Source organism: Pseudophryne corroboree, chromosome 4 (genome assembly GCF_028390025.1).
Source record: "Pseudophryne corroboree isolate aPseCor3 chromosome 4, aPseCor3.hap2, whole genome shotgun sequence".
In the NCBI taxonomy this organism is placed as follows: Eukaryota; Metazoa; Chordata; class Amphibia; order Anura; family Myobatrachidae; genus Pseudophryne; species Pseudophryne corroboree.
In genome coordinates this window covers 160,497,787-160,524,687 of record NC_086447.1, presented here as the reverse complement: position 1 = coordinate 160,524,687, position 26,901 = coordinate 160,497,787, and the positions used below count along the sequence as shown (strand labels likewise).

The 26,901-nt window shown below is 44.4% G+C and overlaps 1 protein-coding gene across 2 annotated transcripts in view; it reads right to left on the bottom strand.

Annotated features, from left to right (window-relative positions):
• Positions 1-12,735: 12,735 nt before the first annotated feature.
• The window catches only part of LOC134909087 (ephrin type-A receptor 3-like), a 317,153-nt gene continuing 302,987 nt past the window's right edge, over positions 12,736-26,901 (bottom strand). For both annotated transcript variants that reach the window (XM_063915519.1, XM_063915520.1), the window contains 3 exons: positions 17,111-17,304; positions 16,092-16,232; positions 12,736-14,419 (listed from right to left, as the gene is read on the bottom strand). In XM_063915519.1, coding sequence (XP_063771589.1) covers positions 14,320-14,419; positions 16,092-16,232; positions 17,111-17,304 — 435 coding nt within the window. In that variant the 3' untranslated portion in view covers positions 12,736-14,319. The remainder of the gene's footprint in view (positions 14,420-16,091; positions 16,233-17,110; positions 17,305-26,901) is intronic.

Genomic DNA, 26,901 nt, shown 5'->3' with positions numbered 1-26,901 from the left:
TATCAGGAACTGGACTGCGGGTGCTCCTTCCAGCACTTGCAGGGGGCGTGCAAATGGTGGAAGGCGCATGCTCTTCACGTCCAGTGTTGGGAAGGTCAGGCATCGCAAACGACACAATTGGACTCTCCTTGTGGATTTGTGATTTCGAAGAACGCACAGTTCTTTGCTGTGCTTTTGCCAGCTTAAGTCTTTTCATTTTTCTAGCGAGAGGCTGAGTGCTTCCATCCTCATGTGAAGCTGAACCACTAGCCATGAACATAGGCCAGGGCCTCAGCTGTTCCTTGCCACTCCGTGTGGTAAATGGCATATTGGCAAGTTTACGCTTCTCCTCCGACGATTTTATTTTAGATTTTTGAGTCCTTTTTTTACTGATATTTTGTGTTTTGGATTTTACATGCTCTGTACTATGACATTGGGCATCGGCCTTGGCAGACGACGTTGATGGAATTTCATCGTCTCGGCCATGACTAGTGGCAGCAGCTTCAGCACGAGGTGGAAGTGGATCTTGATCTTTCCCTATTTTTGGAACTTCAACATTTTTGTTCTCCATATTTTCAACTAAAAGGCACCTCAGGTAAACAATGGAGATGGATGGATACTAGTATACTTATGGATGACGAGGCACTGACGACACAGAGGTAGCTACAGCCGTGGACTACCGTACTGCGTCTGCTAGTATAGAGATGATAATGATATAAAAAAAATATATATATCACTACTGCAGGTATATATAATATAATGACGGACCTGCTGGACACTGTCAGCAGACTCCTAAACTACTAGTATGAAGAAGATAGAAGAAAAAAAAACCACCACAGGTAGGTATACAATTATGGACGAGCAATGACGACACAGAGGTAGCTACAGCCGTGGACTACCGTACTGCGTCTGCTAGTATAGAGATGATAATGATATAAAAAATATATATATATCACTACTGCAGGTATATATAATATAATGACGGACCTGCTGGACACTGTCAGCAGACTCCTAAACTACTAGTATGAAGAAGATAGAAAAAAAAACCCCACCACAGGTAGGTATACAATTATGGACGAGCACTGACGACACAGAGGTAGCTACAGCCGTGGACTACCGTACTGCGTCTGCTAGTATAGAGATGATAATGATATAAAAAATATATATATATCACTACTGCAGGTATATATAATATAATGACGGACCTGCTGGACACTGTCAGCAGACTCCTAAACTACTAGTATGAAGAAGATAGAAAAAAAAACCCCACCACAGGTAGGTATACAATTATGGACGAGCAATGACGACACAGAGGTAGCTACAGCCGTGGACTACCGTACTGCGTCTGCTAGTATAGAGGTGATAATGATATAAAAAAATATATATATATCACTACTGCAGGTATATATAATATAATGACGGACCTGCTGGACACTGTCAGCAGACTCCTAAACTACTAGTATGAAGAAGATAGAAAAAAAAACCCCACCACAGGTAGGTATACAATTATGGACGAGCACTGACGACACAGAGGTAGCTACAGCCGTGGACTACCGTACTGCGTCTGCTAGTATAGAGATGATAATTATATAAAAAATATATATATATCACTACTGCAGGTATATATAATATAATGACGGACCTGCTGGACACTGTCAGCAGACTCCTACACTACTAGTATGAAGAAGATAGAAAAAAAAAACCCACCACAGGTAGGTATACAATTATGGACGAGCACTGACGACACAGAGGTAGCTACAGCCGTGGACTACCGTACTGCGTCTGCTAGTATAGAGATGATAATGATATAAAAAATATATATATATCACTACTGCAGGTATATATAATATAATGACGGACCTGCTGGACACTGTCAGCAGACTCCTAAACTACTAGTATGAAGAAGATAGAAAAAAAAAACCCCACAACAGGTAGGTATACAATTATGGACGAGCACTGACGACACAGAGGTAGCTACAGCCGTGGACTACCGTACTGCGTCTGCTAGTATAGAGATGATAATGATATAAAAAATATATATATATCACTACTGCAGGTATATATAATATAATGACGGACCTGCTGGACACTGTCAGCAGACTCCTAAACTACTAGTATGAAGAAGATAGAAAAAAAAAACCCACCACAGGTAGGTATACAATTATGGACGAGCAATGACGACACAGAGGTAGCTACAGCCGTGGACTACCGTACTGCGTCTGCTAGTATAGAGGTGATAATGATATAAAAAAATATATATATATCACTACTGCAGGTATATATAATATAATGACGGACCTGCTGGACACTGTCAGCAGACTCCTAAACTACTAGTATGAAGAAGATAGAAAAAAAAACCCCACCACAGGTAGGTATACAATTATGGACGAGCACTGACGACACAGAGGTAGCTACAGCCGTGGACTACCGTACTGCGTCTGCTAGTATAGAGATGATAATGATATAAATAATATATATATATCACTACTGCAGGTATATATAATATAATGACGGACCTGCTGGACACTGTCAGCAGACTCCTAAACTACTAGTATGAAGCAGATAGAAAAAAAAACCCCACCACAGGTAGGTATACAATTATGGACGAGCACTGACGACACAGAGGTAGCTACAGCCGTGGACTACCGTACTGCGTCTGCTAGTATAGAGATGATAATGATATAAAAAAATATATATATATCACTACTGCAGGTATATATAATATAATGACGAACCTGCTGGACACTGTCAGCAGACTCCTAAACTACTAGTATGAAGAAGATAGAAAAAAAAAAACCACCACAGGTAGGTATACAATTATGGACGAGCACTGACGACACAGAGGTAGCTACAGCCGTGGACTACCGTACTGCGTCTGCTAGTATAGAGATGATAATGATATAAAATATATATATATATCACTACTGCAGGTATATATAATATAATGACGGACCTGCTGGACACTGTCAGCAGACTCCTAAACTACTAGTATGAAGAAGATAGAAAAAAAAAACCCACCACAGGTAGGTATACAATTATGGACGAGCACTGACAACACAGAGGTAGCTACAGCCGTGGACTACCGTACTGCGTCTGCTAGTACAGAGATGATAATGATATAAAAAATATATATATATCACTACTGCAGGTATATATAATATAATGACGGACCTGCTGGACACTGTCAGCAGACTCCTAAACTACTAGTATGAAGAAGATAGAAAAAAAAAAACCACCACAGGTAGGTATACAATTATGGACGAGCACTGACGACACAGAGGTAGCCACAGCCGTGGACTACCGTACTGCGTCTGCTAATATAGAGATGATAAAGATGATAGAGATGAACAAAAAAAATATAACACTACTGCAGGTAAATATTTATATAATATAATGAATGACGGACCTGCTGGACACTGTCAGCAGAATGTGTTTATAGAATAAAAAAAAAAAAAACACCACAGGAGTGTTTGTTTAACTTTTTCAGGCAGACAATATACTGGTGGTCACTGGTCAGTCACACTGGCAGCAAAAGTGTGCACTGTACTCCTGCTATTAACTGCACCCCAGTCTCCCCCACAATTCAGCTGTGTGAGCAGTGAGCACTCATCACAGTCAGATATACATAGATGATATTATCATGCAGCACACTGAGGCTGAGCACAGATATGGTATGTGACTGTGTATCGTTTTTTTTTTCAGGCAGAGAACGGATTATAAATAAAACTGGTGGTCACTGGTCACTATCAGCAAAACTCTGCACTGTACTGAGTACTCCTAATGCTCCCCAAGTAGTAAATCAAGTGTCTCTCTAATCTATTCTACACGGAGAGGACGCCAGCCACGTCCTCTCCCTATCAATCTCAATGCACGTGTGAAAATGGCGGCGACGCGCGGCTCCTTATATAGAATCCGAGTCTCGCGATAGAATCCGAGCCTCGCAAGAATCCGACAGCGGGATGATGACGTTCGGGCGCGCTCGGGTTAACCGAGCAAGGCGGGAAGATCCGAGTCTGCCTCGGACCCGTGTAAAAAGGCTGAAGTTCGGGGGGGTTCGGATTCCGAGGAACCGAACCCGCTCATCTCTAATGTGACCTCCAGCATCCCGTCCGGCGGTCAATGATACTGATCCCTTAAAGTGTGTACCCAGCTATGGTCTAGAACACAAAATAAATATATAACTAATATAAAAGGTCACATAGTAACAATAAAGAGCCCTTACTATGAAGAATGAAAATGTCTGACAGACTCTGTCTTGTTGCATGCTGTTATTTTGTTGTCAGGCATTTTAGAAACTGAAGGAGACCCTGCAATCTGGGATTAATGAGAGGAAGTCATGCAGACACATTTAGCAGATTAACTGCCTATTACGTTACCCCGAAATGTTATTTGTTAGCGTTCTACCATTGCTAATTCTCCATTGTGTCAGCTGAGAGCCTGCTGACATTTGTCTGCTGCATATGTGCTGACCTAGTGCCATTATAAACCACAGTCAAGTTCCGCCACATAAATTGATCATGAGTACGCCGGTAAATCTTCTGCTGCACAGAGGGCATGCCGATAACCATGAGCAAACCCGCATCTCACATTTCTGCACTTCTGAGTTGGAGCTGATAAAAGGAATCAGCAAAATAAAGGATATATGTTTTGACCTTTTCCAGTGGTAGGGATTACCAACTATTACATTACGTCAGGTGGTTCTGAAGTTCCAAATACAGATAATAGAATGCTGTAATAAAAGACCAGCATTTGTAGATCATGTATTTTCTAGCACTAATATTCTATTGTGACCGGTGACATCGATATGTGTTCAGCAATAGTTTTCTACAAAAAGGTTGCTCCGTCCGGTATCCTTCCAACTAGGAGTAGGAAGACCATGTGTATCAAACTACCAATTATAGTAAAGGTCTCTATAGAGGATTGAGGCTGGAGCCTGAAGTTACGTCATTTTGTGTAGCATCAATTGCAGAAAAGCGCACAACGAAAAAAGACGCATATGATATCTGCCACTTTAGAGGTGAAATGAGGAAGGGAAAAGACGTCATACACTTATAGTAAGTGCACCTGTTTCTCATGTAGTCTACAGGAAGTAAACGGGTATCTTCTGCAGGGCCAAAACTAGGATTTTCGGCACCCGGGCCAAGGCAGTAATTTAGCGCCCCCCCCCCCCCACCCTTCCCTTCCCCCACCACCACACACACACACATAAAAATTATAATAATAATATATATATTTTAATAAATAAAATAAATGAAAATAAAATAAAAATACAAAATATTGTGCGGAGATAGATATATATATATATATATATATATATATTTATAAACACACAGTACATATAATAAGATTTTACTCACCGGTAAATCTATTTCTCGTAGTCCGTAGTGGATGCTGGGAACTCCGTAAGGACCATGGGAAATAGCGGCTCCGCAGGAGACTGGGCACAACTAAAGAAAGCTTTAGGACTACCTGGTGTGCACTGGCTCCTCCCTCTATGACCCTCCTCCAGACCTCAGTTAGGATACTGTGCCCGGAAGAGCTGACACAATAAGGAAGGATTTTGAATCCCGGGTAAGACTCATACCAGCCACACCAATCACACCGTATAACTCGTGATACTATACCCAGTTAACAGTATGAAATATAACTGAGCCTCTCAACGGATGGCTCAACAATAACCCTTTAGTTAACAATAACTATATACAAGTATTGCAGACAATCCGCACTTGGGATGGGCGCCCAGCATCCACTACGGACTACGAGAAATAGATTTACCGGTGAGTAAAATCTTATTTTCTCTGACGTCCTAGTGGATGCTGGGAACTCCGTAAGGACCATGGGGATTATACCAAAGCTCCCAAACGGGCGGGAGAGTGCGGATGACTCTGCAGCACCGAATGAGCAAACTCAAGGTCCTCCTCAGCCAGGGTATCAAACTTGTAGACTTTTGCAAAAATGTTTGAACCCGACCAAGTAACAGCTCGGCAAAGTTGTAAAGCCGAGACCCCTCGGGAAGCCGCCCAAGAAGAGCCCACTTTCCTTGTGGAATGGGCTTTTACAGATTTAGGGTGCGGCAGTCCAGCCGCAGAATGTGCAAGTTGAATCGTGCTACCGATCCAGCGAGCAATAGTCTGCTTAGAAGCAGGAGCACCCAGCTTGTTGGGTGCATACAGGATAAATAGCGAGTCAGTTTTCCTGACTCCAGCCGTCCTGGAAACATATATTTTCAGGGCCCTGACTACGTCCAGTAACTTGGAGTCCTCCAAGTCCCACGTAGCCGCAGGCACCACAATAGGTTGGTTCACATGAAAAGCTGATACCACCTTAGGAAGGAATTGGGAACGAGTCCTCAATTCCGCCCTATCCATATGAAAATCAGATAAGGGCTTTTGCATGACAAAACCGCCAATTCTGATACACGCCTGGACGACGCCAAGGCCAACCGCATGACCACTTTCCACGTGAGGCACTTTAGCTCCACGGATTTAAGTGGCTCAACCCAATGCGACTTCAGGAAATCCAACACCACGTTGAGATCCCACGGTGCCACTAGAGGCACACACGGGGCTGAATATGCAGCACTCCCTTAACAAAAGTCTGAACTTCAGGCCGTGAAGCCAGTTATTTTTGGAAGAAAATGTACAGAGCCGAAATCTGGACCTTAACGTAACCCAATTTTAGGCCCGTAGTCACTCCTGACTGTAGGAAGTGCAGAATCGACCCAGTTGAAATTTCTCCGTTGGGGCCTTCCTGGCCTCACACCAAGCAACATATTTTTGCCATATGCGGTGATAATATTTGCGATCACATCTTTCCTAGCCTTAATCAGCGTAGGAATGACTTCCTCCAGAATGCCTTTTTCCTTTAGGATCCGGTGTTCAACCGCCATGCCGTCAAACACAGCCGTGGTAAGTCTTGGAACAGGCAGGGCCCCTGCTGCAGCAGGTCCTGTCTGAGCGACAGAGGCCATGGGTCCTCTGAGATCATTTCTTGAAGTTCTGGGTACCAAGCTCTTCTTGGCCAATCCGGAACCACGAGTATAGTTCTTTCTCCTCTCCTTCTTAGTATTCTCAATACCTTGGGTATGAGAGGCAAAGGAAGGAACCCATACACCGACTGGTACACCCACGGTGTTACCAGAGCGTCCACAGCTATCGCCTGAGGGTCCCTTGACCTGGCGCAACATCTATTTAGCTTTTTGTTGAGGTGGGACGCCATCATGTCCACCTGTGGCCTTTCCCAATGGTGTACAATCATTTTGAAGACTTCTGGATGAAGTACCCACTCTCCCGGGTGGAGGTCGTGCCTGCTGAGAAAATCTGCTTCCCAGTTGTCCACTCCGGGAATGAACACTGCTGACAGTGCTAACACATGATTTTCCGCCAATCGGAAAATCCTTGTGGCTTCTGCCATCACCATCCTGCTTCTTGTGCCGCCCTGCTGGTTTACATGGGCGACCGCCTTGATGTTGTCTGACTGGATCAGCACCGGCTGGTGTTGAAGCAGGGGTCTAGCCTGACTTAGGGCATTGTGAATGGCCCTTAGTCCCAGAATATTTATGTGTAGGGAAGTCTCCTGACTTGACCATAATCCTTGGAAGTTTCTTCCCTGTGTGACTGCCCCCCAGCCTCGAAGGCTGGCATCTGTGGTCACCAGGACCCTGTCCTGTATGCCGAAACTGCGGCCCTCTAGAAGATGAGCACTCTGCAGCCACCACAACAGGAACGCGCTGGCCCTTGGAGACAGGGTTATCAGCCGATGCATCTGAAGATGCGACCCGGACCACTTGTCCAACAGATCCTACTGGAAGATCCATGCATGGAACCTACCGAATGGAATTTCTTCGTAAGAAGCTACCATCTTTCCCAGGACTCGCGTGCATTGATGCACCGACACCTGTATTTGTATTAGGAGGTCTCTGACTAGAGATGACAACTCCTTGACCTTCTCCTCCGGGAGAAACCCTTTTTCCTGTTCTGTGTCCAGAACCATACTCAGGAACAGTAGACGCGTCGTAGGAACCAGCTGCGACTTTGGACTATTCAGAATCCAGCCCTGCTGTTTGTAGCACTTCCCGAGATAGGGCTACTCTGACGAACAACTGTTCCCTGGACCTCGCCTTTATAAGGAGATCGTCCAAGTACGGGATAATTATAACTCCCTTTTTTCGAAGGAGTATCATCATTTCGGCCATTACCTTGGTAAATACCCTCGGTGCCGGGGACAGACCAACGGCAACGTCTGGAATTGGTAATGACAGTCCTGTACCACAATTTTGAGGTACTCCTGGTGAGGAGGGTAAATGGGGACATGCAGGTAAGCATCCTTGATGTCCAGTGATACCATGTAATCCCCTTCGTCAAGGTTGCAATAACCGCCCTGAGCGATTCCATTTTGAACTTGAACCTTCGTCTATAAGTGTTCAAGGATTTCAGTTTTAGAATGGGTCTCACCGAACCGTCTGGTTTCGGTACCACAAACATTGTGGAATAGTAACCCCGTCCTTGTTGAAGGAGGGGTACCTTGATTATCACCTGCTGGAAGTACAGCTTGTGAATTGCAGCCAGTACTACCTCTCCTCGAGGGCAGCAGGCAAGGCTGATTTGAAGTAACAGCGAGGGGGAGTCGCCTCGAACTCCAGCTTGTATCCCTGTGATACTATTTGCAGAACCCAGGGATCCACCTGTGAGCGAGCCCACTGGTCGCTGAAGTTCCCGAGACGCGCCCCCACCGCACCTGGCTCCACCTGTGGAGCCCCAGCGTCATGCAGCGGACTCAGAGGAAGCGGGGGAAGATTTTTGATCCTGGGAAATGGCTGTCTGGTGCAGCTTTTTCCCTCTTCCCTTGTCTCTGTGCAGAAAGGAAGCGCCTTTGACCCGCTTGCCTTTCTGAAGCCGAAAGGACTGTACCTTATAATACGGTGCTTTTTTTAGGCTGTGAGGAAACTTGGGGTAAATATTTTCCTTCCCAGCTGTTGCTGTGGATACGAGGTCCCAGAGACCATTCCCAAACAATTCCTCACCCTTATAAGGCAGAATCTTCATGTGCCTTCTAAAGTCAGCATCGCCTGTCCACTGCCGGGTCCCTAATACCCTCCTGGCAGAATGGACATTACATTAATTCTGGATGCCAGCCGGCAAATATCCCTCTGTGCATCCCTCATATATAAGACGACAGGTTTAATATGCTCTATGGTTAGCAAATAGTATCCCTGTCCTGACAGGGTAATAGACCACGCTGCAGCAGCACTATCCATGCTGAAGGCAATTGCAGGTCTCAGTATAGTACCTGAGTGTGTATATACAGACTTCAGGATAGCCTCCTGCTTCTTATCAGCAGGCTCCTTTAAAGTGGCCGTATCCTAAGACGGCAGTGCCACCTTTTTGACAAACGTGTGAGCGCCTTATCCACCCTAGGGGATATCTCCCAACGTGACCTATCCTCTGGCGGGAAAGGGTACGCCATCAGTAACTTTTTAGAAATTACCAGTTTCTTATCGGGGGAACCCACGCTTCTTCACACACTTCATTCACTCATCTGATGGGGGAACAAAACACTGTCTGCTTTTTCTCCCCAAACATAAAACCCCTTTTTTGTGGTACCTGGGTTAATGTCAGAAATGTATAACACATTTTTCATTGCCGAGATCATGCAACGGATGTTCCTAGTGGATTGTGTATATGTCTCAACCTCGTCGACACTGGAGTCAGACTCCGTGTCGACATCTGTGTCTGCCATCTGAGGTAGCGGGCGTTTTTGAGCCCCTGATGGCCTTTGAGACGCCTGGGCAGGCGCGGGCTGAGAAGCCGGCTTTCCCACAGCTGTTACGTCATTCAGCCTTTTATGTAAGGAGTTGACACTGTCGGTTAATACCTTCCACCTATCCATCCACTCTGGTGTCGGCCCCACAGGGGGCGACATCACATTTATCGGCATCTGCTCCGCCTCCACATAAGCCTCCTCATCAACCATGTCGACACAGCCGTACCGACACACCGCACACACACAGGGAATGCTCTGACTGAGGACAGGACCCCACAAAGTCCTTTGGGGAGACAGAGAGAGAGTATGCCAGCACACACCAGAGCGCTATATAATGCAGGGATTAACACTATAACTGAGTGATTTTTCCCCCAATAGCTGCTTGTATACACAATATTGCGCCTAAATTTAGTGCCCCCCCTCTCTTTTTAACCCTTTGAGCCTGAAACCTACAGGGGAGAGCCTGGGGAGCTGTCTTCCAGCTGCACTGTGAAGAAAAAATGGCGCCAGTGTGCTGAGGGACATAGCCCCGCCCCTTTTTCGGCTGACTTTTCTCCCGCTTTTTTTATGGATTCTGGCAGGGGTATTTATCACATATGTAGCCTCTGGGACTATATATTGTGATTTTTTGCCAGCCAAGGTATTCATATTGCTGCTCAGGGCGCCCCCCCCCCCAGCGCCCTGCACCCATCAGTGACCGGAGTGTGAGGTGTGCATGAGGAGCAATGGCGCACAGCTGCAGTGCTGTGCGCTACCTTGTTGAAGACCGAAGTCTTCTGCCGCCGATTTCCAGGACCATCTTCATGCTTCTGGCTCTGTAAGGGGGACGGCGGCGCGGCTCCGAGACCGAACGATCGAGGTCGGGTCCTGTGTTCGATCCCTCTGGAGCTAATGGTGTACTGTCCAGTAGCCTAAGAAGCCCAAACTATCTCCAGTCAGGTAGGTTCGCTTCTTCTCCCCTTAGTCCCTCGTAGCAGTGAGTCTGTTGCCAGCAGATCTCACTGAAAATAAAAAACCTAAAATATACTTTCTTTTCTAGGAGCTCAGGAGAGCCCCTAGTGTGCATCCAGCTCAGCCAGGCACAAGATTCTAACTGAGGTCTGGAGGAGGGTCATAGAGGGAGGAGCCAGTGCACACCAGGTAGTCCTAAAGCTTTCTTTAGTTGTGCCCAGTCTTCTGCGGAGCCGCTATTCCCCATGGTCCTTACGGAGTTCCCAGCATCCACTAGGACGTCAGAGAAATATATATATATATATATATATATATATACATAGACACAGTATAAGCACATATACCCTCTTTACATATATTGCACAGGCTGCTCCTCCTGCCTGGACTCCCCCCTCACAATGCCCACTTGCCTCAGCCCAGAGTGGGGGATGCGATGAACTTGTCGCTGGCTTGTCTTCTCTCACTCAGCGTCCCTCCGGAGGCACAGGAAGGCAGCTGGGCGGGAGGGTTTGCAGAAGGCGCTGCCGGGCGGGAATACAGAGGTCACTCAGCGGAGGGAGACTTGCAGCAGTGGCGGGACCGCGACGGCTTCGTACTTAACTGCGGGACATAATTGCGGTTGGCGAGGGTTGGAGAAGCAGCTGCAGAGAGAGGCTCTGGCTGTAACTTGGCACAGGGAGACTGGCAGCAGCGGAGGGACCGTGACGGATACTCAGCTGCGGGAGATGATCGCGGCGGGAGGGCAGGGGTTGGAGAGGCAGCTGAGGGAGACGGGCAGAGGTCCCTGCACCCCTAGAAATCCGGGACACGTGACCCGTTAGTCCCCCATAGTTACGGACATGTTTCTGTACCTGATGATGATGATGTCTTGGTGGAAAACAGGTGCATATGCTGCATCATAGGCAAATGCAAGGGTGGTTTCCAGTTGCTTGGAACCACGCCCTTTCCCTACAGCCTGGCCAGCGGCCACTACATGCAGTATAAAGGGCAGAATGCACAGTGGCAGCAGATTTTCCTACCAAGTGTGCTGTGTGTGCGTGTGTATCTGAGTACTCAATTATCGCACCAGAAAGAGTCTTACTGTGATCACTGGGCATGTATTTGTCTGAAGTACTGTATTACATTAACCACACTTTGTTTGTGGCAGACTATACAGTAGCTAATTATGCATCCTTCATGGGCTGGTGACAATGGCTCTGAAATCACATATTTGCAAACCCTCCTCAAGAAATCCTGCGTTTGCCGATGCCGTGGATAGTCATTGCAGGAGCGTTTCTAGAGAGGAGGAGGCCCGTGTGCAGGCTCTGTCTGGGCCCCCTTCTCTCTAGCTGGAAGCGCAAAGACTCTGGGCACTAGGGTCCCTAGGTGACCCTAGCGCTGTCCCAGAGTGTTGGGCGCATGCGCAGATCTCTGGGAAAATGGCGTGGTGGCCATTTTCCAAGTAATTTTCCTACTGCGCATGCGCAAAACACCAGGAAAATGGAGCCTCAACATTTTCCCAGTGATTTCTGCAGCGCTGCTGCTACACCACGGGACTCCGGAGGGTGAGTATTCAACATAATGGGTGCAGGATTTTCGGTGTGGGACCCATGGACCCGGGGACGCCCATGTTCCCCGCACACACTGCACCCATTCTAGATACGCCAGTGCGTCACTACTCTGCATAGGTGGAAGTCTTTGTGTACACTTTTATATATACACATTTATGCACATTTTATTAATCATTTCTACCTCAGTCCTTGTGTGACTATGAGTAATTCGCACCTAAATCCCTTCTCCAAACACATAAATACAGCAAATAATTTGCACAATTATTGTGTAAAACCAACTCAACCTGGTATTTTTTTTCCCCCAATGCTGTTTACATTGAAGTATCTTTAATTTAATGTGGTTTTCTTGTTTCTGGCTTAGGACAGCAGAAATTGTACAGTCATGTAGCCTTCTGGAACTGCAAACTACGTTCCTACTCTCTAGGATCAAAATAAATTAGCCAATAGAAATTAACAATGCATGAAATGGTAATTTACTTTAATATTTCCAGCACATAAATAATTAAACCGCCTTTATTGTGTTGTATGGTTCTGTTGGTTTATTAACATTCAAAAAGAAAGATATATACATATATACAATATATAGAGATATATATATATAAAAAAATCTCACATCAGTACAATGTCGTGTTTTATACAAGTTGTTGTATAGGGCCAGGTGAACATTCGGGTTCTCTATACACGGTACTTTCCGTTCCTCTAGCAGTGTAAGAAGCTTGGCACAGAACCAGACGCGCTATTTGCTGGAGGAAAGACTGCAACCTGCATTACACATTTCCATTACCGTCGTCTCCTTCACAGTTAAAAGGGGCAAACATTTATTTATGGCACACAAAATGAAAACAGCATTGTGTACACACCCAACAAAGGAGAGCTGTGCTACAATGTGTTTGCTTTACAGGCTTGTACTACAGTAAATCTATGTACAAATGGGCATCTCTTTTTATTAACAAGATGGAGTCACAAACACAATGTCATTGCAGCTGGTGCACAGAATATGCAATTGTTCACGCACACATACACCCAGAAATCATTGCCATTAAAAAAAAGAAAAAAAAGAGTCACTTTGCTGCAATGGTAAAGTGGAAACATTTCCGCGGCACGGGCGCAGCCTCTGCAGATGGGAAGAAATGAACATTGAATGGGATGAATTCCACATCTGTGCGAGTGGGTATAAAATTGAACCACTTGTGAGCATTGAACCTCAGACAATGAAGCACATAGACTTCATAAGGAGCTACGATATCCTTGAGCTTGATAACCAGAACCTTGCACAAATGCTTTAAATAAGAGAACCTCCTATCACGTGTTCTGCGCCTCCTTTATTGAAAGACACGACTATCAAAGCAGCACAAACGCTACATGGATTTTATTGAGTTTCTTGACAATGCGGTGTGACAGAGCACTCGAGTGATGGCTACAGACTGCAGATACACAATCAAGATCTATGCATTGTTAATCAGAAATAGGCAGGGATAGGATGCATTCTAAAGCATTTCAGAAGAGGAGGTTGAGTTGGTTGCTACAAATAATAATATCTTGTGGGTGGCATGTTAAATAATGTGAGAAGTGACCGTTCTGTGACCTGCTTGTAGAAAAGACACATCACCCCCTATCAGGTGTGCAGTAGCTCCAGACTGAGTGTGGTTCCATTCCAGAGTTGTGATCCGCTTTCCTTCACCCTATGTGGGAAGTCAAAGACAGTATCCACTGCTCAGTTTATTAACACATTCCATAACGTGGCAAATATGGTGTCACTTGAAGCCACAGTCTTTTACACGGACACGTTCCACTATGTTGTATTATCAACAATCGTTTGGTTTACAGGCCTTGACATTGTGTAATGTTGCTTGAGTGTTCAGGTTTGATTTCTCTATCCACCTATTCAAAGGCACCGTAGTTAGCAATCCAGACTGTGTTCCCCTTTATACACTTTGGGAAGAGAGTAACATTCCCAGCAGTACTTGTATTACAGAAAGGTCAACTGCGACATCGCGACTCGGATTATACTGCTTCTAGTAGTGCACAGCACATCCCCTGCAGAGAATTCAAGGACATGGTGAACGCCGGGGTGCTATTAGATTTGTACATGTGTCCCTAGAGCCTGAAGGTTTTGTATGCTGGACAGGATTTTTTTGTGGTGCCCAGCTAACGTGATGCCGATTTTGCAGAGTTCGCTGAAAGAAGAAGAGATAAGACATTTTACTAATAACCATTGTAAGGCTCACATTTAATGACATCTTTATATATTAGGTGCAGAACAATTCGTCTTGGAAGGTCAGCCATATGCTGCTATTATCTGGTTCTAGGGATGGGTGTACAGAAGAGCACAGAGTGGCCATTCAGGCTCTGAAGCATATTTTATGTATTAGATAGTTGGCTGGCTTCAATATATTAACCCCAAGCATCCCCATTGCACATATTTATCCATCTATATATCCTGAGTATTGATTACAGAATGTATAATAGAACATTGCATAATCACAGTGCATGTACTATGGGCAAGATTCATACTAAGACGCTAATGGTCCACAGATGCGATTTTTGACTCAGGGGGGGGGGGGGGGGGTTCAATTATTTTGTGGGCATCTAAATGTAAAGGCCCCCACTGGAGCAATTCAACTGCCCCCTTCCAGCCCCCCTTGGGAGCACATGCCCTGTGTGCACACCCATTAGTACTGGGTTTGGCCACGTAAAGTGGCCAAACCTGTCTGAACAACTGCTCAGGGCGCACAGGGTGCTGCTTTATCGCATAATTCAGCTCGCCCCTCAGGAGACTACAAGCTGAAATGTCTCTGCTCTGCTACATGCGGGCCCGATTGGAGCAGCAATTGAATTGCTCTGTTGGGCACCATCTAGTGGCAGCTGGCAACAATTGAAAAACAATTGAAACACCCCGAGAGAATGTGTGAAAATTTGCTAATGTAACATCTGTTGGAATTTGTATTGAGATGCCTGCCGAAGCCTTTGCAGTTGCCCACAACTGCGGACACATCTACAGCACCAACACAGAACAGACAAACATCAAACTCCTGAGTGAGTCTATGGTCATATGAAGGGGGGAGAGGATTGGCCTGCACAACCTAATTCTAAACATAATGAGAGGTGGTACCATGCTGACACTTGAACCTTAGGACAGTTAGGGACCTACCAGATGAGGTCACCTGGTCACGGCTGGTGGGCCCATATTTTTGGCTAAGTGATGCTAAGCACCTCAGTGTTACTCTATGTTACATTGCAGAGTTTATTACAATGATACTGATTAGCAGTGCTCAATCCCTAGAGTGTGCACCTGCATTTTCTCTTTTTTTCTGTGAATCTGTGGTCACTCAGAATGGATGCATAACTGAGGTGCCAGAGACGTGTTCCTGTGTACAGGATCTCAGACGGCAGCTGTTCCACGCCCCACACAGTCCCGACACGTCCTCCATTTTTGCTGCCACTGCTCATTACCTCCCAGAAAATGGTGGCTCCCTGTCACTCATTTGCAAATGATTCCTCACTGCGACCATACTCACAATTCAATTGACGTTTGTGCACATTGCGGCAGTGACATATGCACAGACCACCGATAATTGTTCAACTGCGTGAACATCACAATAGTGTACAACTATGAAACAGGCTCTATATAATGATATCATATATGACTTCTGGACACCATGAAGTGAAATTCAGGACAGAAATGACTACAACAATGAGAAATCAAAGCAGCACTCACATCTAGAACAAACGTTCTACCATACACTTGCAATTAGCTACAATAGATCAAATTGTGGTGCACAAGATTTCTTGGCTGAGATACAGCACATAGTACCAGTACGGTGTAATTGCATGCCATTAATTTCCTACCTGTTGGTTAGGTACAACACTGAGTCTAGGGTGACGTATCCTGCCATTGTGAAGTGTTCCAAGTACTGGCTCATCTTAATTGCCTCTAGCCACTCTTCCACGCTAGTCACTGTGAATGCATCCTGTGTACTTGGGTCTTGCCTGCAAAGAAACAAAGAGTCAGGGTAGAATACAACTGCTTTGCTTTTTATAATGTTCTTATCAACTACACACCATGCAGGCAACCAGGGGCCAATGAGATGAATGGCGCACTCTATGACCAAGCAGGGAGGCACCGAGTTCTGCTCACAAAATAGCTCATGCTATATCCCTTGGTTAAAGTCATAAATGATAGTTATATACAAGAAAATATGAGGTCTTCCTCATCAAGTGTTTTGCTCTAAATGCATCTTGCCACTGTCTCCAAATCAATTACAACAGTTGTCCTTGATATAAGGAACACATATTGATCAATCACCTTAAATAAAGTGAATGCGTGAATATTTCACAGAATCATCTATAGACCTGTGCTCATACACCAAGCCTCATTATGCCACACAGTGTGAGACGCCTGGCGCCAGTGTGTCTTAGTCACAACTGGATGCCACAAAACCATTTCACAAGAGTGTGCTGATTAATTTGATATGCAACACTTGTATATCTGTGTGCGACTGAGTCTGAATCTGTATATGAAGCCCAACGGAACTTGCTGGGACAAAAAGCCGCAGCCGCTGCAATGTAGAACTCCATATACTGTACACATTCACACTCAGTCGCACACAGATATACAAGTGTCACATACTGTATGAAATGAATCAGTGCAGTCTCGTGAAGCAGTTTTGTCTCATCGCATTGCATTTGAGATGCACATTCAAACGCATAAGACATGCAAATACTCTCAGCACAAGCCGATTCGCAGTGGACTTGGAGCGCCAGAAAGGGATATTTGGCACGACTGCAGCAATAGTGTACAGTATGAGGGCACATCTGTATATACAGAATATGATGCTGTAATATTGATGTCCTTCTTTCAGTCTTACCATGCAGAACTATTGGCGAGTTCATTCAGGCAGCTTGGGGTGCGAATAAATTTATCCAGAATGTTGACAATTTGCCCAAACTTCGGCCGGTCACTTCTGCACTTCTGCCAGCAATCCAGCATCAGCTGATGTAACACTACAGGGCAGTCCATCGGAGGGGGCAGGCGGTACCCTTCGTCTATTGCTTTAATTACCTAGGAAGACATATTTAAAGGCTTTACCATTATGCCAGGCCCATTCACTACATTTCTCTTGATCTTTGCATGTAGACCAATTCAATAGACATCATTACACTGTTTCATTTTCCTGAAAAGATGTAAAACCTTTGATGTGATTAATACTTGTGCTAATGAGTATTTGCCCTTCTCTCCCTGATAAAAGACATTCGTATGATTTATGTTCTGAATGGAAAATCACTTGCAATAAAAACTAGAACATCCAATATGTTTCTGTTTTATGTAAAACAAATGTTTATAAAGAAAGATAATTGAAATGCAGATCTGTAGTGTCTCCTTCCTTCAGTATTCTGCTGAGATTGCTGCATTTGAAGTCTTCAGATATTAGAGTTTCTTTTTAGGAATGGAGGTAAAAACTATACATTGATACTCTGGTCAATAATGTTTCGGGTTCTGTTCTAGGATTTACTCAGCAGAAACCCGAAAAACCTGAGTCTGACGACAAAATTATTACAGTATGTTCCAACATTTTCGTAAAGTAGATTTATAATATTTATTATTTGTATTTAATGCACTCATATGGAAATTTATTACCATATGAGTTTAGCACCACCTCCACAAAGTCAGTGTAATTATCCCACTTACTATGAGAACCTGAACATGCTACCTTTTGCCTTTTAAGACAACCATGCCAAGGCCTCAATTCATAGGCAAACATGGGGTCATTCCAGTTGACCGGAGACCTCCCTCCTCTTTGCAAGTAGCTCAAATTGTGACAATTGCAATGGTATATTGGGGGTCATTCAGAGTTGATCGCTCGCTGCCGATTTTCGCAGTGCAGCGATCAGGTTCCTACTGTGCATGCGTATGCACCACAATGCGCACGCGCGTCGTACGAGTACAAAGCGGATCGTTGCAGAGCGATGGATTTAACAAAGAATCCATTCGCACGGGCGATCGCAAGGAGATTGACAGAAAGAGGGCGTTTATGGGTGACAACTGACCGTTTTCTGGGAGTGGTAGGGAAAATGCAGGCGAGTCTGGGCGTTTGGAGGGCAGGTGTCTGACGTCAATTCCGGCACCAAAAAGACTGAAGGGATCGCAAGGGCTGAGTAAGTCCAGCGCTACTCAGAAACTGCACAAAATATTTTTGCAGAGCTCGGCTGCACAGGCGTTCACACACTTGTAAAGCAAAAATACACTCCCCTGTGGGTGGGGACTATGCATGTTCACGGCTGCTAAAAGTAGCTAGCGAGCGATCAACTTGGAATAACCCCCATAATACGATTACTTAAGCTGCTGCCACATCATACAGTTTAAGGGACAGAGCAGAGCTGCTGCACATGCCCAGAGGTAGCAGCTTCTTCTGCCAAGTTTGTTGAGTGTGTGGATCTGAGTCCTCAATCAGTGCACTGGACTAGAGAGCAGCTACCAGGAAGAAGAGACAGGAGCCTTACCATGAGGTGGGAGAATGTGTGCTTAGAAAGTGCAGTACTAGTTCTATTATGTTTGTGGATTTTTTTATTTAGGGTTGTTACTAGGTTCTTCTACCGCTCCCAGGGCCGGATCTAGCCCTTGTGGCACCCCGGGTGAAAAAATAGGGACGTGTCTTCACGAAGATGCATGGTCAGTTATGCTCCCAGTAGTATTTCCCCAGTATAGTTGTTGTGCCCCCTAGTTTGTGCCCCCAGTAGTATTGCCCCCAGTAGAGTTGTGCCCCCTAGTTTGTGCCCCCCAGTAGTATTGCCCCAGTAGAGTTGTACCCCCTAGTTTGTGCCGCTTACAAAAAAAATAAATGAATACTCACCATCCCTGCTCCTGATTCCCGACCGCTGCTGCCCTCCGTGTCCGGCCACCGGCGCCGCTCCTCTGATCTATGGGAGAGACGTCATGACGTCTCTCCCATAGCACCACATAGACACTAGAGGTCAATCATGACCTCTAGTGTCTATGTGCCGCTCCCACAATGCAGTTCGGGTGCGCAATGACTTCATCGCGCACCGCACAGTCAGCACCGCACAGCACCGGGGGGAACCACCAGTAGCGGATCTTGCCACGGCGGCGGCGCCCTGCATGCCCGTAGCAAGATCCGCTACTGACCGCTCCCCCAGATTCCCGCACTTGCTCTAATGTTCCACAGAGTGGGAGATTGTGGTCTTTATTTGAAAACCCCCTCTATAAATCCTGCGTTTGCCACTACAATCAATATAAAGTAGAATGCACTAGGAGCCAGTGACATCTGCGAGAAACATTGTGATCTCAGGGCTACAGGCCCAGTTCACTGTGTGTAGGTGACTTTAACAGATTATTATAGGACATATTTATTAAGTAATTCTGCAGTAAATCCAAGGAAACCTGTCGATTTCTGGAATACCAGCAAAATGTAAGCATCACCAGGATGTAGAGTATGAAGAAGGCTCCGCAGCAGATATCAGATGGAGATATCTGCTGCAGTCCTTTCATTTTCCCATCACAAAAGACAAACTGCAAAGCAAAACTCCATCTTCTCTCATTACTTAAAGTGCATTTTCAATGAAAAAACAGAAGATTCCTATTTACGTCTTAAAGGTTAAATCAACAGATGCTAGTATTTAATTTAAGTTGTTTGTGACTATACAGATGTTCCTCATACATCCAGCCTCAATACAGCATGTAGCACGAGATGGCTGGCATGAGCGAGCTGCCAGGTCCCGTGCAACACTGCTACCGTATGGCGTCTTTTTTTTGCCAAAAATTCTGCTAATATGCACCAGGAGACTGTGCTGATTAATTTGATATGCAACACTTACAGTACATATCTCTGTGTGACTGAGACTGTAACGGAGCTCAAACTGTATTCAGATTTAAAGACTATTGACGGGATGTAATGGAAGTTATGGAACCCGAGATCGCCGGAGGTACAGGATGGCAGCCGATGTCAGACGCCTTAAAAAAAAAAAACATGCCTTGTAAGGGATTGCCCCTTTAAAAAAACATTAAAGGTTGGCTGGCATTCCCTTACATGCCACCGTCAGCCGCACACAGATATATAATAGTCACATATCACATTAATCAGCACAGTCTCCTGGTGTGTTGCGACTAAGATACATTTTTGGCAAAAAAAAAGACCCCCAACGCCATCAGAGTCTTGCGGGACGTGCCAAAGAGGCTGTTTGGCGTGACTGCAGCAATGATGTATGAGGACACATCTGTATAAGGTATATACATTTTATATTAAAAATACAACTTTGGCACTTATTAATGTCTAGACACTATTCTCTATTGTATTGTGGTTATAACACTTGGTTACGTTATTATATTGTGTACAAATAAGGTAAAGTGACCTTAGCGTTCACTACGAACACTGTCAAACCACATCTCTACATTATCGTTGGGCATACTTATTATGCACGTGCACACCTGAAGTACATTTGGCACACATGATACTGTTACAAAGCTGGAAGCATCTTGAGATGCAGCCAATTGGACAAATGTATGTAAACACACTTTCCTTGCGTGCATCTACATATGTTCAGGCACAACAGTGAGACATTCTGAGAGAGGGCTATACTGACCTACTGTGGCAACTAAGACATTCTAAGATAAGGCTATAGTGACCTACTGTGGCAACTAAGACATTCTGAGAGAGGGCTATAGTGACCTACTGTGGCAACTAAGACATTCTGAGAGAGGGCTATAGTGACCTTCTGTGGCAACTAAGACATTCTGAGAGAGGGCTATAGTGACCTACTGTGGTAACTAAGACATTCTGAGAGAGGGCTAGAGTGACCTACTGTGGCAACTAAGACATTCTGAGAGAGGGCTATAGTGACCTACTGTGGTAACTAAGACATTCTGAGAGAGGGCTATAGTGACCTACTGTGGCAACTAAGACATTCTGAGATAAGGCTATAGTGACCTACTGTGGTAACTAAGACATTCTGAGAGAAGGCTATAGTAGTGACCTACTGTGGTAACAAAGACATTCTGAGAGAAGGCTATAGTGACCTACTGTGGCAACTAAGACATTCTGAGATAAGGCTATAGTGACCTACTGTGATAACTAAGACATTCTGAGATAAGGCTATAGTGACCTACTGTGGTAACTAAGACATTCTGAGAGAAGCTTTAGTGACCTACTGTGGTAACTATGACATTCTGAGAGAAGACTATAGTGACCTACTGTGGCAACTAAGACATTCTGAGATAAGGCTATAGTGACCTACTGTGATAACTAAGACATTCTGAGAGAAGGCTATAGTGACCTACTGTAGTAACTAAGACATTCTGAGATAAGGCTATAGTGACCTACTGTGGTAACTAAGACATTCTGAGAGAAGCTTTAGTGACCTACTGTGGTAACTATGACATTCTGAGAGAAGGCTATAGTGACCTACTGTGGTAACTAAGACATTCTGAGAGAAGGCCATACTGACCTACTGTGGTAACAAAGACATTCTGAGAGAAGACTATAGTGACCTACTGTGGTAACTAAGACATTCTGAGAGAGGGCTATAGTGACCTACTGTGGCAACTAAGACATTCTGAGAGAAGGCTATAGTGACCTACTGTGGCAACTAAGACATTCTGAGATAAGGCTATAGTGACCTACTGTGATAACTAAGACATTCTGAGAGAAGGCTATAGTGACCTACTGTAGTAACTAAGACATTCTGAGATAAGGCTATAGTGACCTACTGTGGTAACTAAGACATTCTGAGAGAAGCTTTAGTGACCTACTGTGGTAACTATGACATTCTGAGAGAAGGCTATAGTGACCTACTGTGGTAACTAAGACATTCTGAGAGAAGGCCATACTGACCTACTGTGGTAACAAAGACATTCTGAGAGAAGCTATAGTTACCTACTGTGGTAACTAAGACATTCTGAGAGAAGACTATAGTGACCTACTGTGGTAACTAAGACATTCTGAGAGAAGGCTATAGTGACCTACTGTGGTAACTAAGACATTCTGAGAGAAGGCCATACTGACCTACTGTGGTAACTAAGACATTCTGAGATAAGGCTATAGTGACCTACTGTGATAACTAAGACATTCTGAGAGAAGGCCATACTGACCTACTGTAGTAACTAAGACATTCTGAGAGAGGGCTATAGTGACCTACTGTAGTAACTAAGACATTCTGAGATAAGGCTATAGTGACCTACTGTGGTAACTAAGACATTCTGAGAGAAGCTTTAGTGACCTACTGTGGTAACTATGACATTCTGAGAGAAGGCTATAGTGACCTACTGTGGTAACTAAGACATTCTGAGAGAAGGCCATACTGACCTACTGTGGTAACTAAGACATTCTGAGAGAAGCTATAGTGACCTACTGTGGTAACTAAGACATTCTGAGAGAAGACTATAGTGACCTACTGTGGTAACTAAGACATTCTGAGAGAAGACTATAGTGACCTACTGTGGTAACTAAGACATTCTGAGAGAAGCTTTAGTGACCTACTGTGGTAACTATGACATTCTGAGAGAAGGCTATAGTGACCTACTGTGGTAACTAAGACATTCTGAGATAAGGCTATAGTGACCTACTGTGGTAACTAAGACATTCTGAGAGAAGCTATAGTGACCTACTGTGGTAACTAAGACATTCTGAGAGAGGGCTATAGTGAGTGACCTACTGTGGTAACTAAGACATTCTGAGAGAAGGCCATACTGACCTACTGTGGTAACTAAGACATTCTGAGAGAAGCTATAGTGACCTACTGTGGTAACTAAGACATTCTGAGAGAAGACTATAGTGACCTACTGTGGTAACTAAGACATTCTGAGAGAAGGCTATAGTGACCTACTGTGGTAACTAAGACATTCTGAGAGAAGGCCATACTGACCTACTGTGGTAACTAAGACATTCTGAGATAAGGCTATAGTGACCTACTGTGGTAAATAAGACATTCTGAGAGAGGGCTATAGTGACCTACTGTGGTAACTAAGACATTCTGAGAGAAGCTATAGTGACCTACTGTGGTAACTAAGACATTCTGAGATAAGGCTATAGTGACCTACTGTGGTAACTAAGACATTCTGAGAGAAGGCCATACTGACCTACTGTGGTAACTAAGACATTCTGAGAGAAGCTATAGTGACCTACTGTGGTAACTAAGACATTCTGAGAGAAGACTATAGTGACCTACTGTGGTAACTAAGACATTCTGAGAGAAGGCTATAGTGACCTACTGTGGTAACTAAGACATTCTGAGAGAAGGCCATACTGACCTACTGTGGTAACTAAGACATTCTGAGATAAGGCTATAGTGACCTACTGTGGTAACTAAGACATTCTGAGAGAGGGCTATAGTGACCTACTGTGGTAACTAAGACATTCTGAGAGAAGGCTATAGTGACCTACTGTGGTAACTAAGACATTCTGAGAGAAGGCTATAGTGACCTACTGTGGTAACTAAGACATTCTGAGAGAGGGCTATAGTGACCTACTGTGGTAACTAAGACATTCTGAGATAAGGCTATAGTGACCTACTGTGGCAACTAAGACATTCTGAGAGAAGGCCATACTGACCTACTGTGGTAACAAAGACATTCTGAGAGAAGCTATAGTGACCTACTGTGGTAACTAAGACATTCTGAGATAAGGCTATAGTGACCTACTGTGGTAACTAAGACATTTTGAGAGAAGGCTATAGTGACCTACTGTGGTAATTATTCTGAGAGAATGCCACACTGACCTATTCTGGTAACTAAAGGGTCTATTCATGAATCAGTGAAAAGCATGGAGAAGTGAGCCAGTGGAGAAGTTGCCCATGGCAACCAATCAGCATTGACGTGACATTTATAATTTGCATACTATATAATTGTATGTACTGTAGCAGCTGATTGGTTGCCATGGGCAACTTCTCCACAGGCTCACTTCTCCACTCTTTTAACTGCTTCATGAATAGACCCTTAAGACATGGACCAGATGTACTCAGGGGGAAATGTACTAAGCAGTGAAAAGAGTGGAGAAATGAGCCAGTGGAGAAGTTGCCCATGGCAACCAATCAGCTACTCTGTATAATTTTATAATATGCAAATTATAAATGTTACTTAAATACTGATTGATTGCCATGGGCAACTTCTCCACTGGCTCACTTCTCCACTCTCTTTACTGCTTAGTACATCTCCCCCTAAGCTTTGAAAAGTGATAAAGTACAGAGTAATAAAGTACCAGCCAATCAGCTTCTGTCATTTTTCAAACAAAACCTGTGACATGGCAGTTAGGAGCGGATTGGCTGGTAGTTTATCACTCTCCATTTATCACTTTTCAAGTCTTAGTACATTTGGTCCTCTGAGAGAGGACTATAGTGACCTACTGTGGTAACTAAGACATTCTGAGAGAAGGCTACACTGATCTACTGTGGTAACTAAGACATTCTGAGAGAAGGCTATACTGACCTACTGTGGTAAATGAGACATTCTGAAAGAAGGCTATAGTGACCTATTGTGGTAAATGAGACATTCTGAGAGAAGGCTACAGTGACCTACTGTGGTTACTAAGACATTCTAAGAGAAGGCCATACTGACCTATTGTGGTAAATGAGACATTCCGAGAGAATGCTATACTGACCTACTGTGGTAAATGAGACATTCCGAGAGAAGGTTATACTGACCTACTGTGGTAACTAAGACAATCTGAGAGAAGACTATACTGACCTACTGTGGTAAATGAGACATTCTGAGAGAAGATTACGCTGACCTACTATGGTAACTAAGACATTCTGAGAGAAGGCTATAGTGACCTACTGTGGTAACTAAGACATTCTAAGAGAAGGCCATACTGACCTATTGTGGTAAATGAGACATTCCGAGAGAATGCTATACTGACCTACTGTGGTAAATGAGACATTCCGAGAGAAGGCTATACTGACCTACTGTGGTAAATAAGACAATCTGAGAGAAGAGTATAGTGACCTACTGTGGTAACTAAGACATTTGAAGAGAAGGCCATACTGACCTACTATGTTAAATGAGACATTCCGAGAGAAGGCTATACTGACCTACTGTGTTAAATGAGACATGACACTGTGGTAACTAAGGGGTCTATTTACTAAGCCTTGGATGGAGATAAAGTCGCTGGAGATAAAGTACCAGCCAATCAGCTACTAATTGCTATGCCACAGGCTGTATTTGAAAAATGACAGTTAAGAGCCGATTGGCTGGTACTTATCTCCAGCGACTTTATCTCCATCCAAAGCTTAGTAAATAGACCTTTAAGGCAATCTGAGAGAAGGCTATACTGACCTACTGTGGTAACTAAGACAATCTGAGAGATGGCTATACTGACCTACTGTGGTAATGAGACATTCTGCGAGAAGGCTACACTGACCTATTGTGGTAACTAAGACATTCAGAGAGAAGGCTACACTGACCTATTGTGGTAATGAGACATTCTGCGAGAAGGCTACACTGACCTACTGTGGTAACTAAGACATTCAGAGAGAAGGCTACACTGACCTACTGTGGTAACTAAGACAATCTGAGAGATGGCTATACTGACCTACTGTGGTAATGAGACATTCTGCGAGAAGGCTACACTGACCTATTGTGGTAACTAAGACATTCAGAGAGAAGGCTACACTGACCTATTGTGGTAACTAAGACATTCAGAGAGAAGGCTATACTGACCTACTGTGGTAATGAGACATTCTGCGAGAAGGCTACACTGACCTACTGTGGTAACTAAGACATTCAGAGAGAAGGCTATACTGACCTACTGTGGTAATGAGACATTCTGCGAGAAGGCTACACTGACCTACTGTGGTAACTAAGACATTCAGAGAGAAGGCTACACTGACCTACTGTGGTAACTAAGACAATCTGAGAGATGGCTATACTGACCTACTGTGGTAATGAGACATTCTGCGAGAAGGCTACACTGACCTATTGTGGTAACTAAGACATTCAGAGAGAAGGCTACACTGACCTATTGTGGTAACTAAGACATTCAGAGAGAAGGCTATACTGACCTACTGTGGTAATGAGACATTCTGCGAGAAGGCTACACTGACCTACTGTGGTAACTAAGACATTCAGAGAGAAGGCTATACTGACCTACTGTGGTAATGAGACATTCTGCGAGAAGGCTACACTGACCTACTGTGGTAACTAAGACATTCAGAGAGAAGGCTACACTGACCTACTGTGGTAACTAAGACATTCAGAGAGAAGGCTACACTGACCTATTGTGGTAACTAAGACATTCAGAGAGAAGGCTACACTGACCTATTGTGGTAACTAAGACATTCAGAGAGAAGGCTACACTGACCTATTGTGGTAACTAAGATAATTAACTCTAAACCCGCTAGTATGCAGTTCCTAAGAGTTAACTGTGTTTGCATAGTTCAAGATTAACTGGATAAAGAGTTATCCTAAATTATATACTACAGCAGTAATGTGGGGTCTCTTTGGATCCATTACAGAAGATACAGTTTATGCTATAAATATAGTATTGATACAGCATTATGATATTTGGGAATGGCTTGAGCTTGGAACCCTACTGGCACATTAAATAAAGGGATAATAGGGGAAGTGATCTTAGGTTACCTTTATGTGAAATTACCATGACCCACACATCTCAGAAATGAAGATCCCATAATAATTTGCAGGCCCTGACCATCCGCA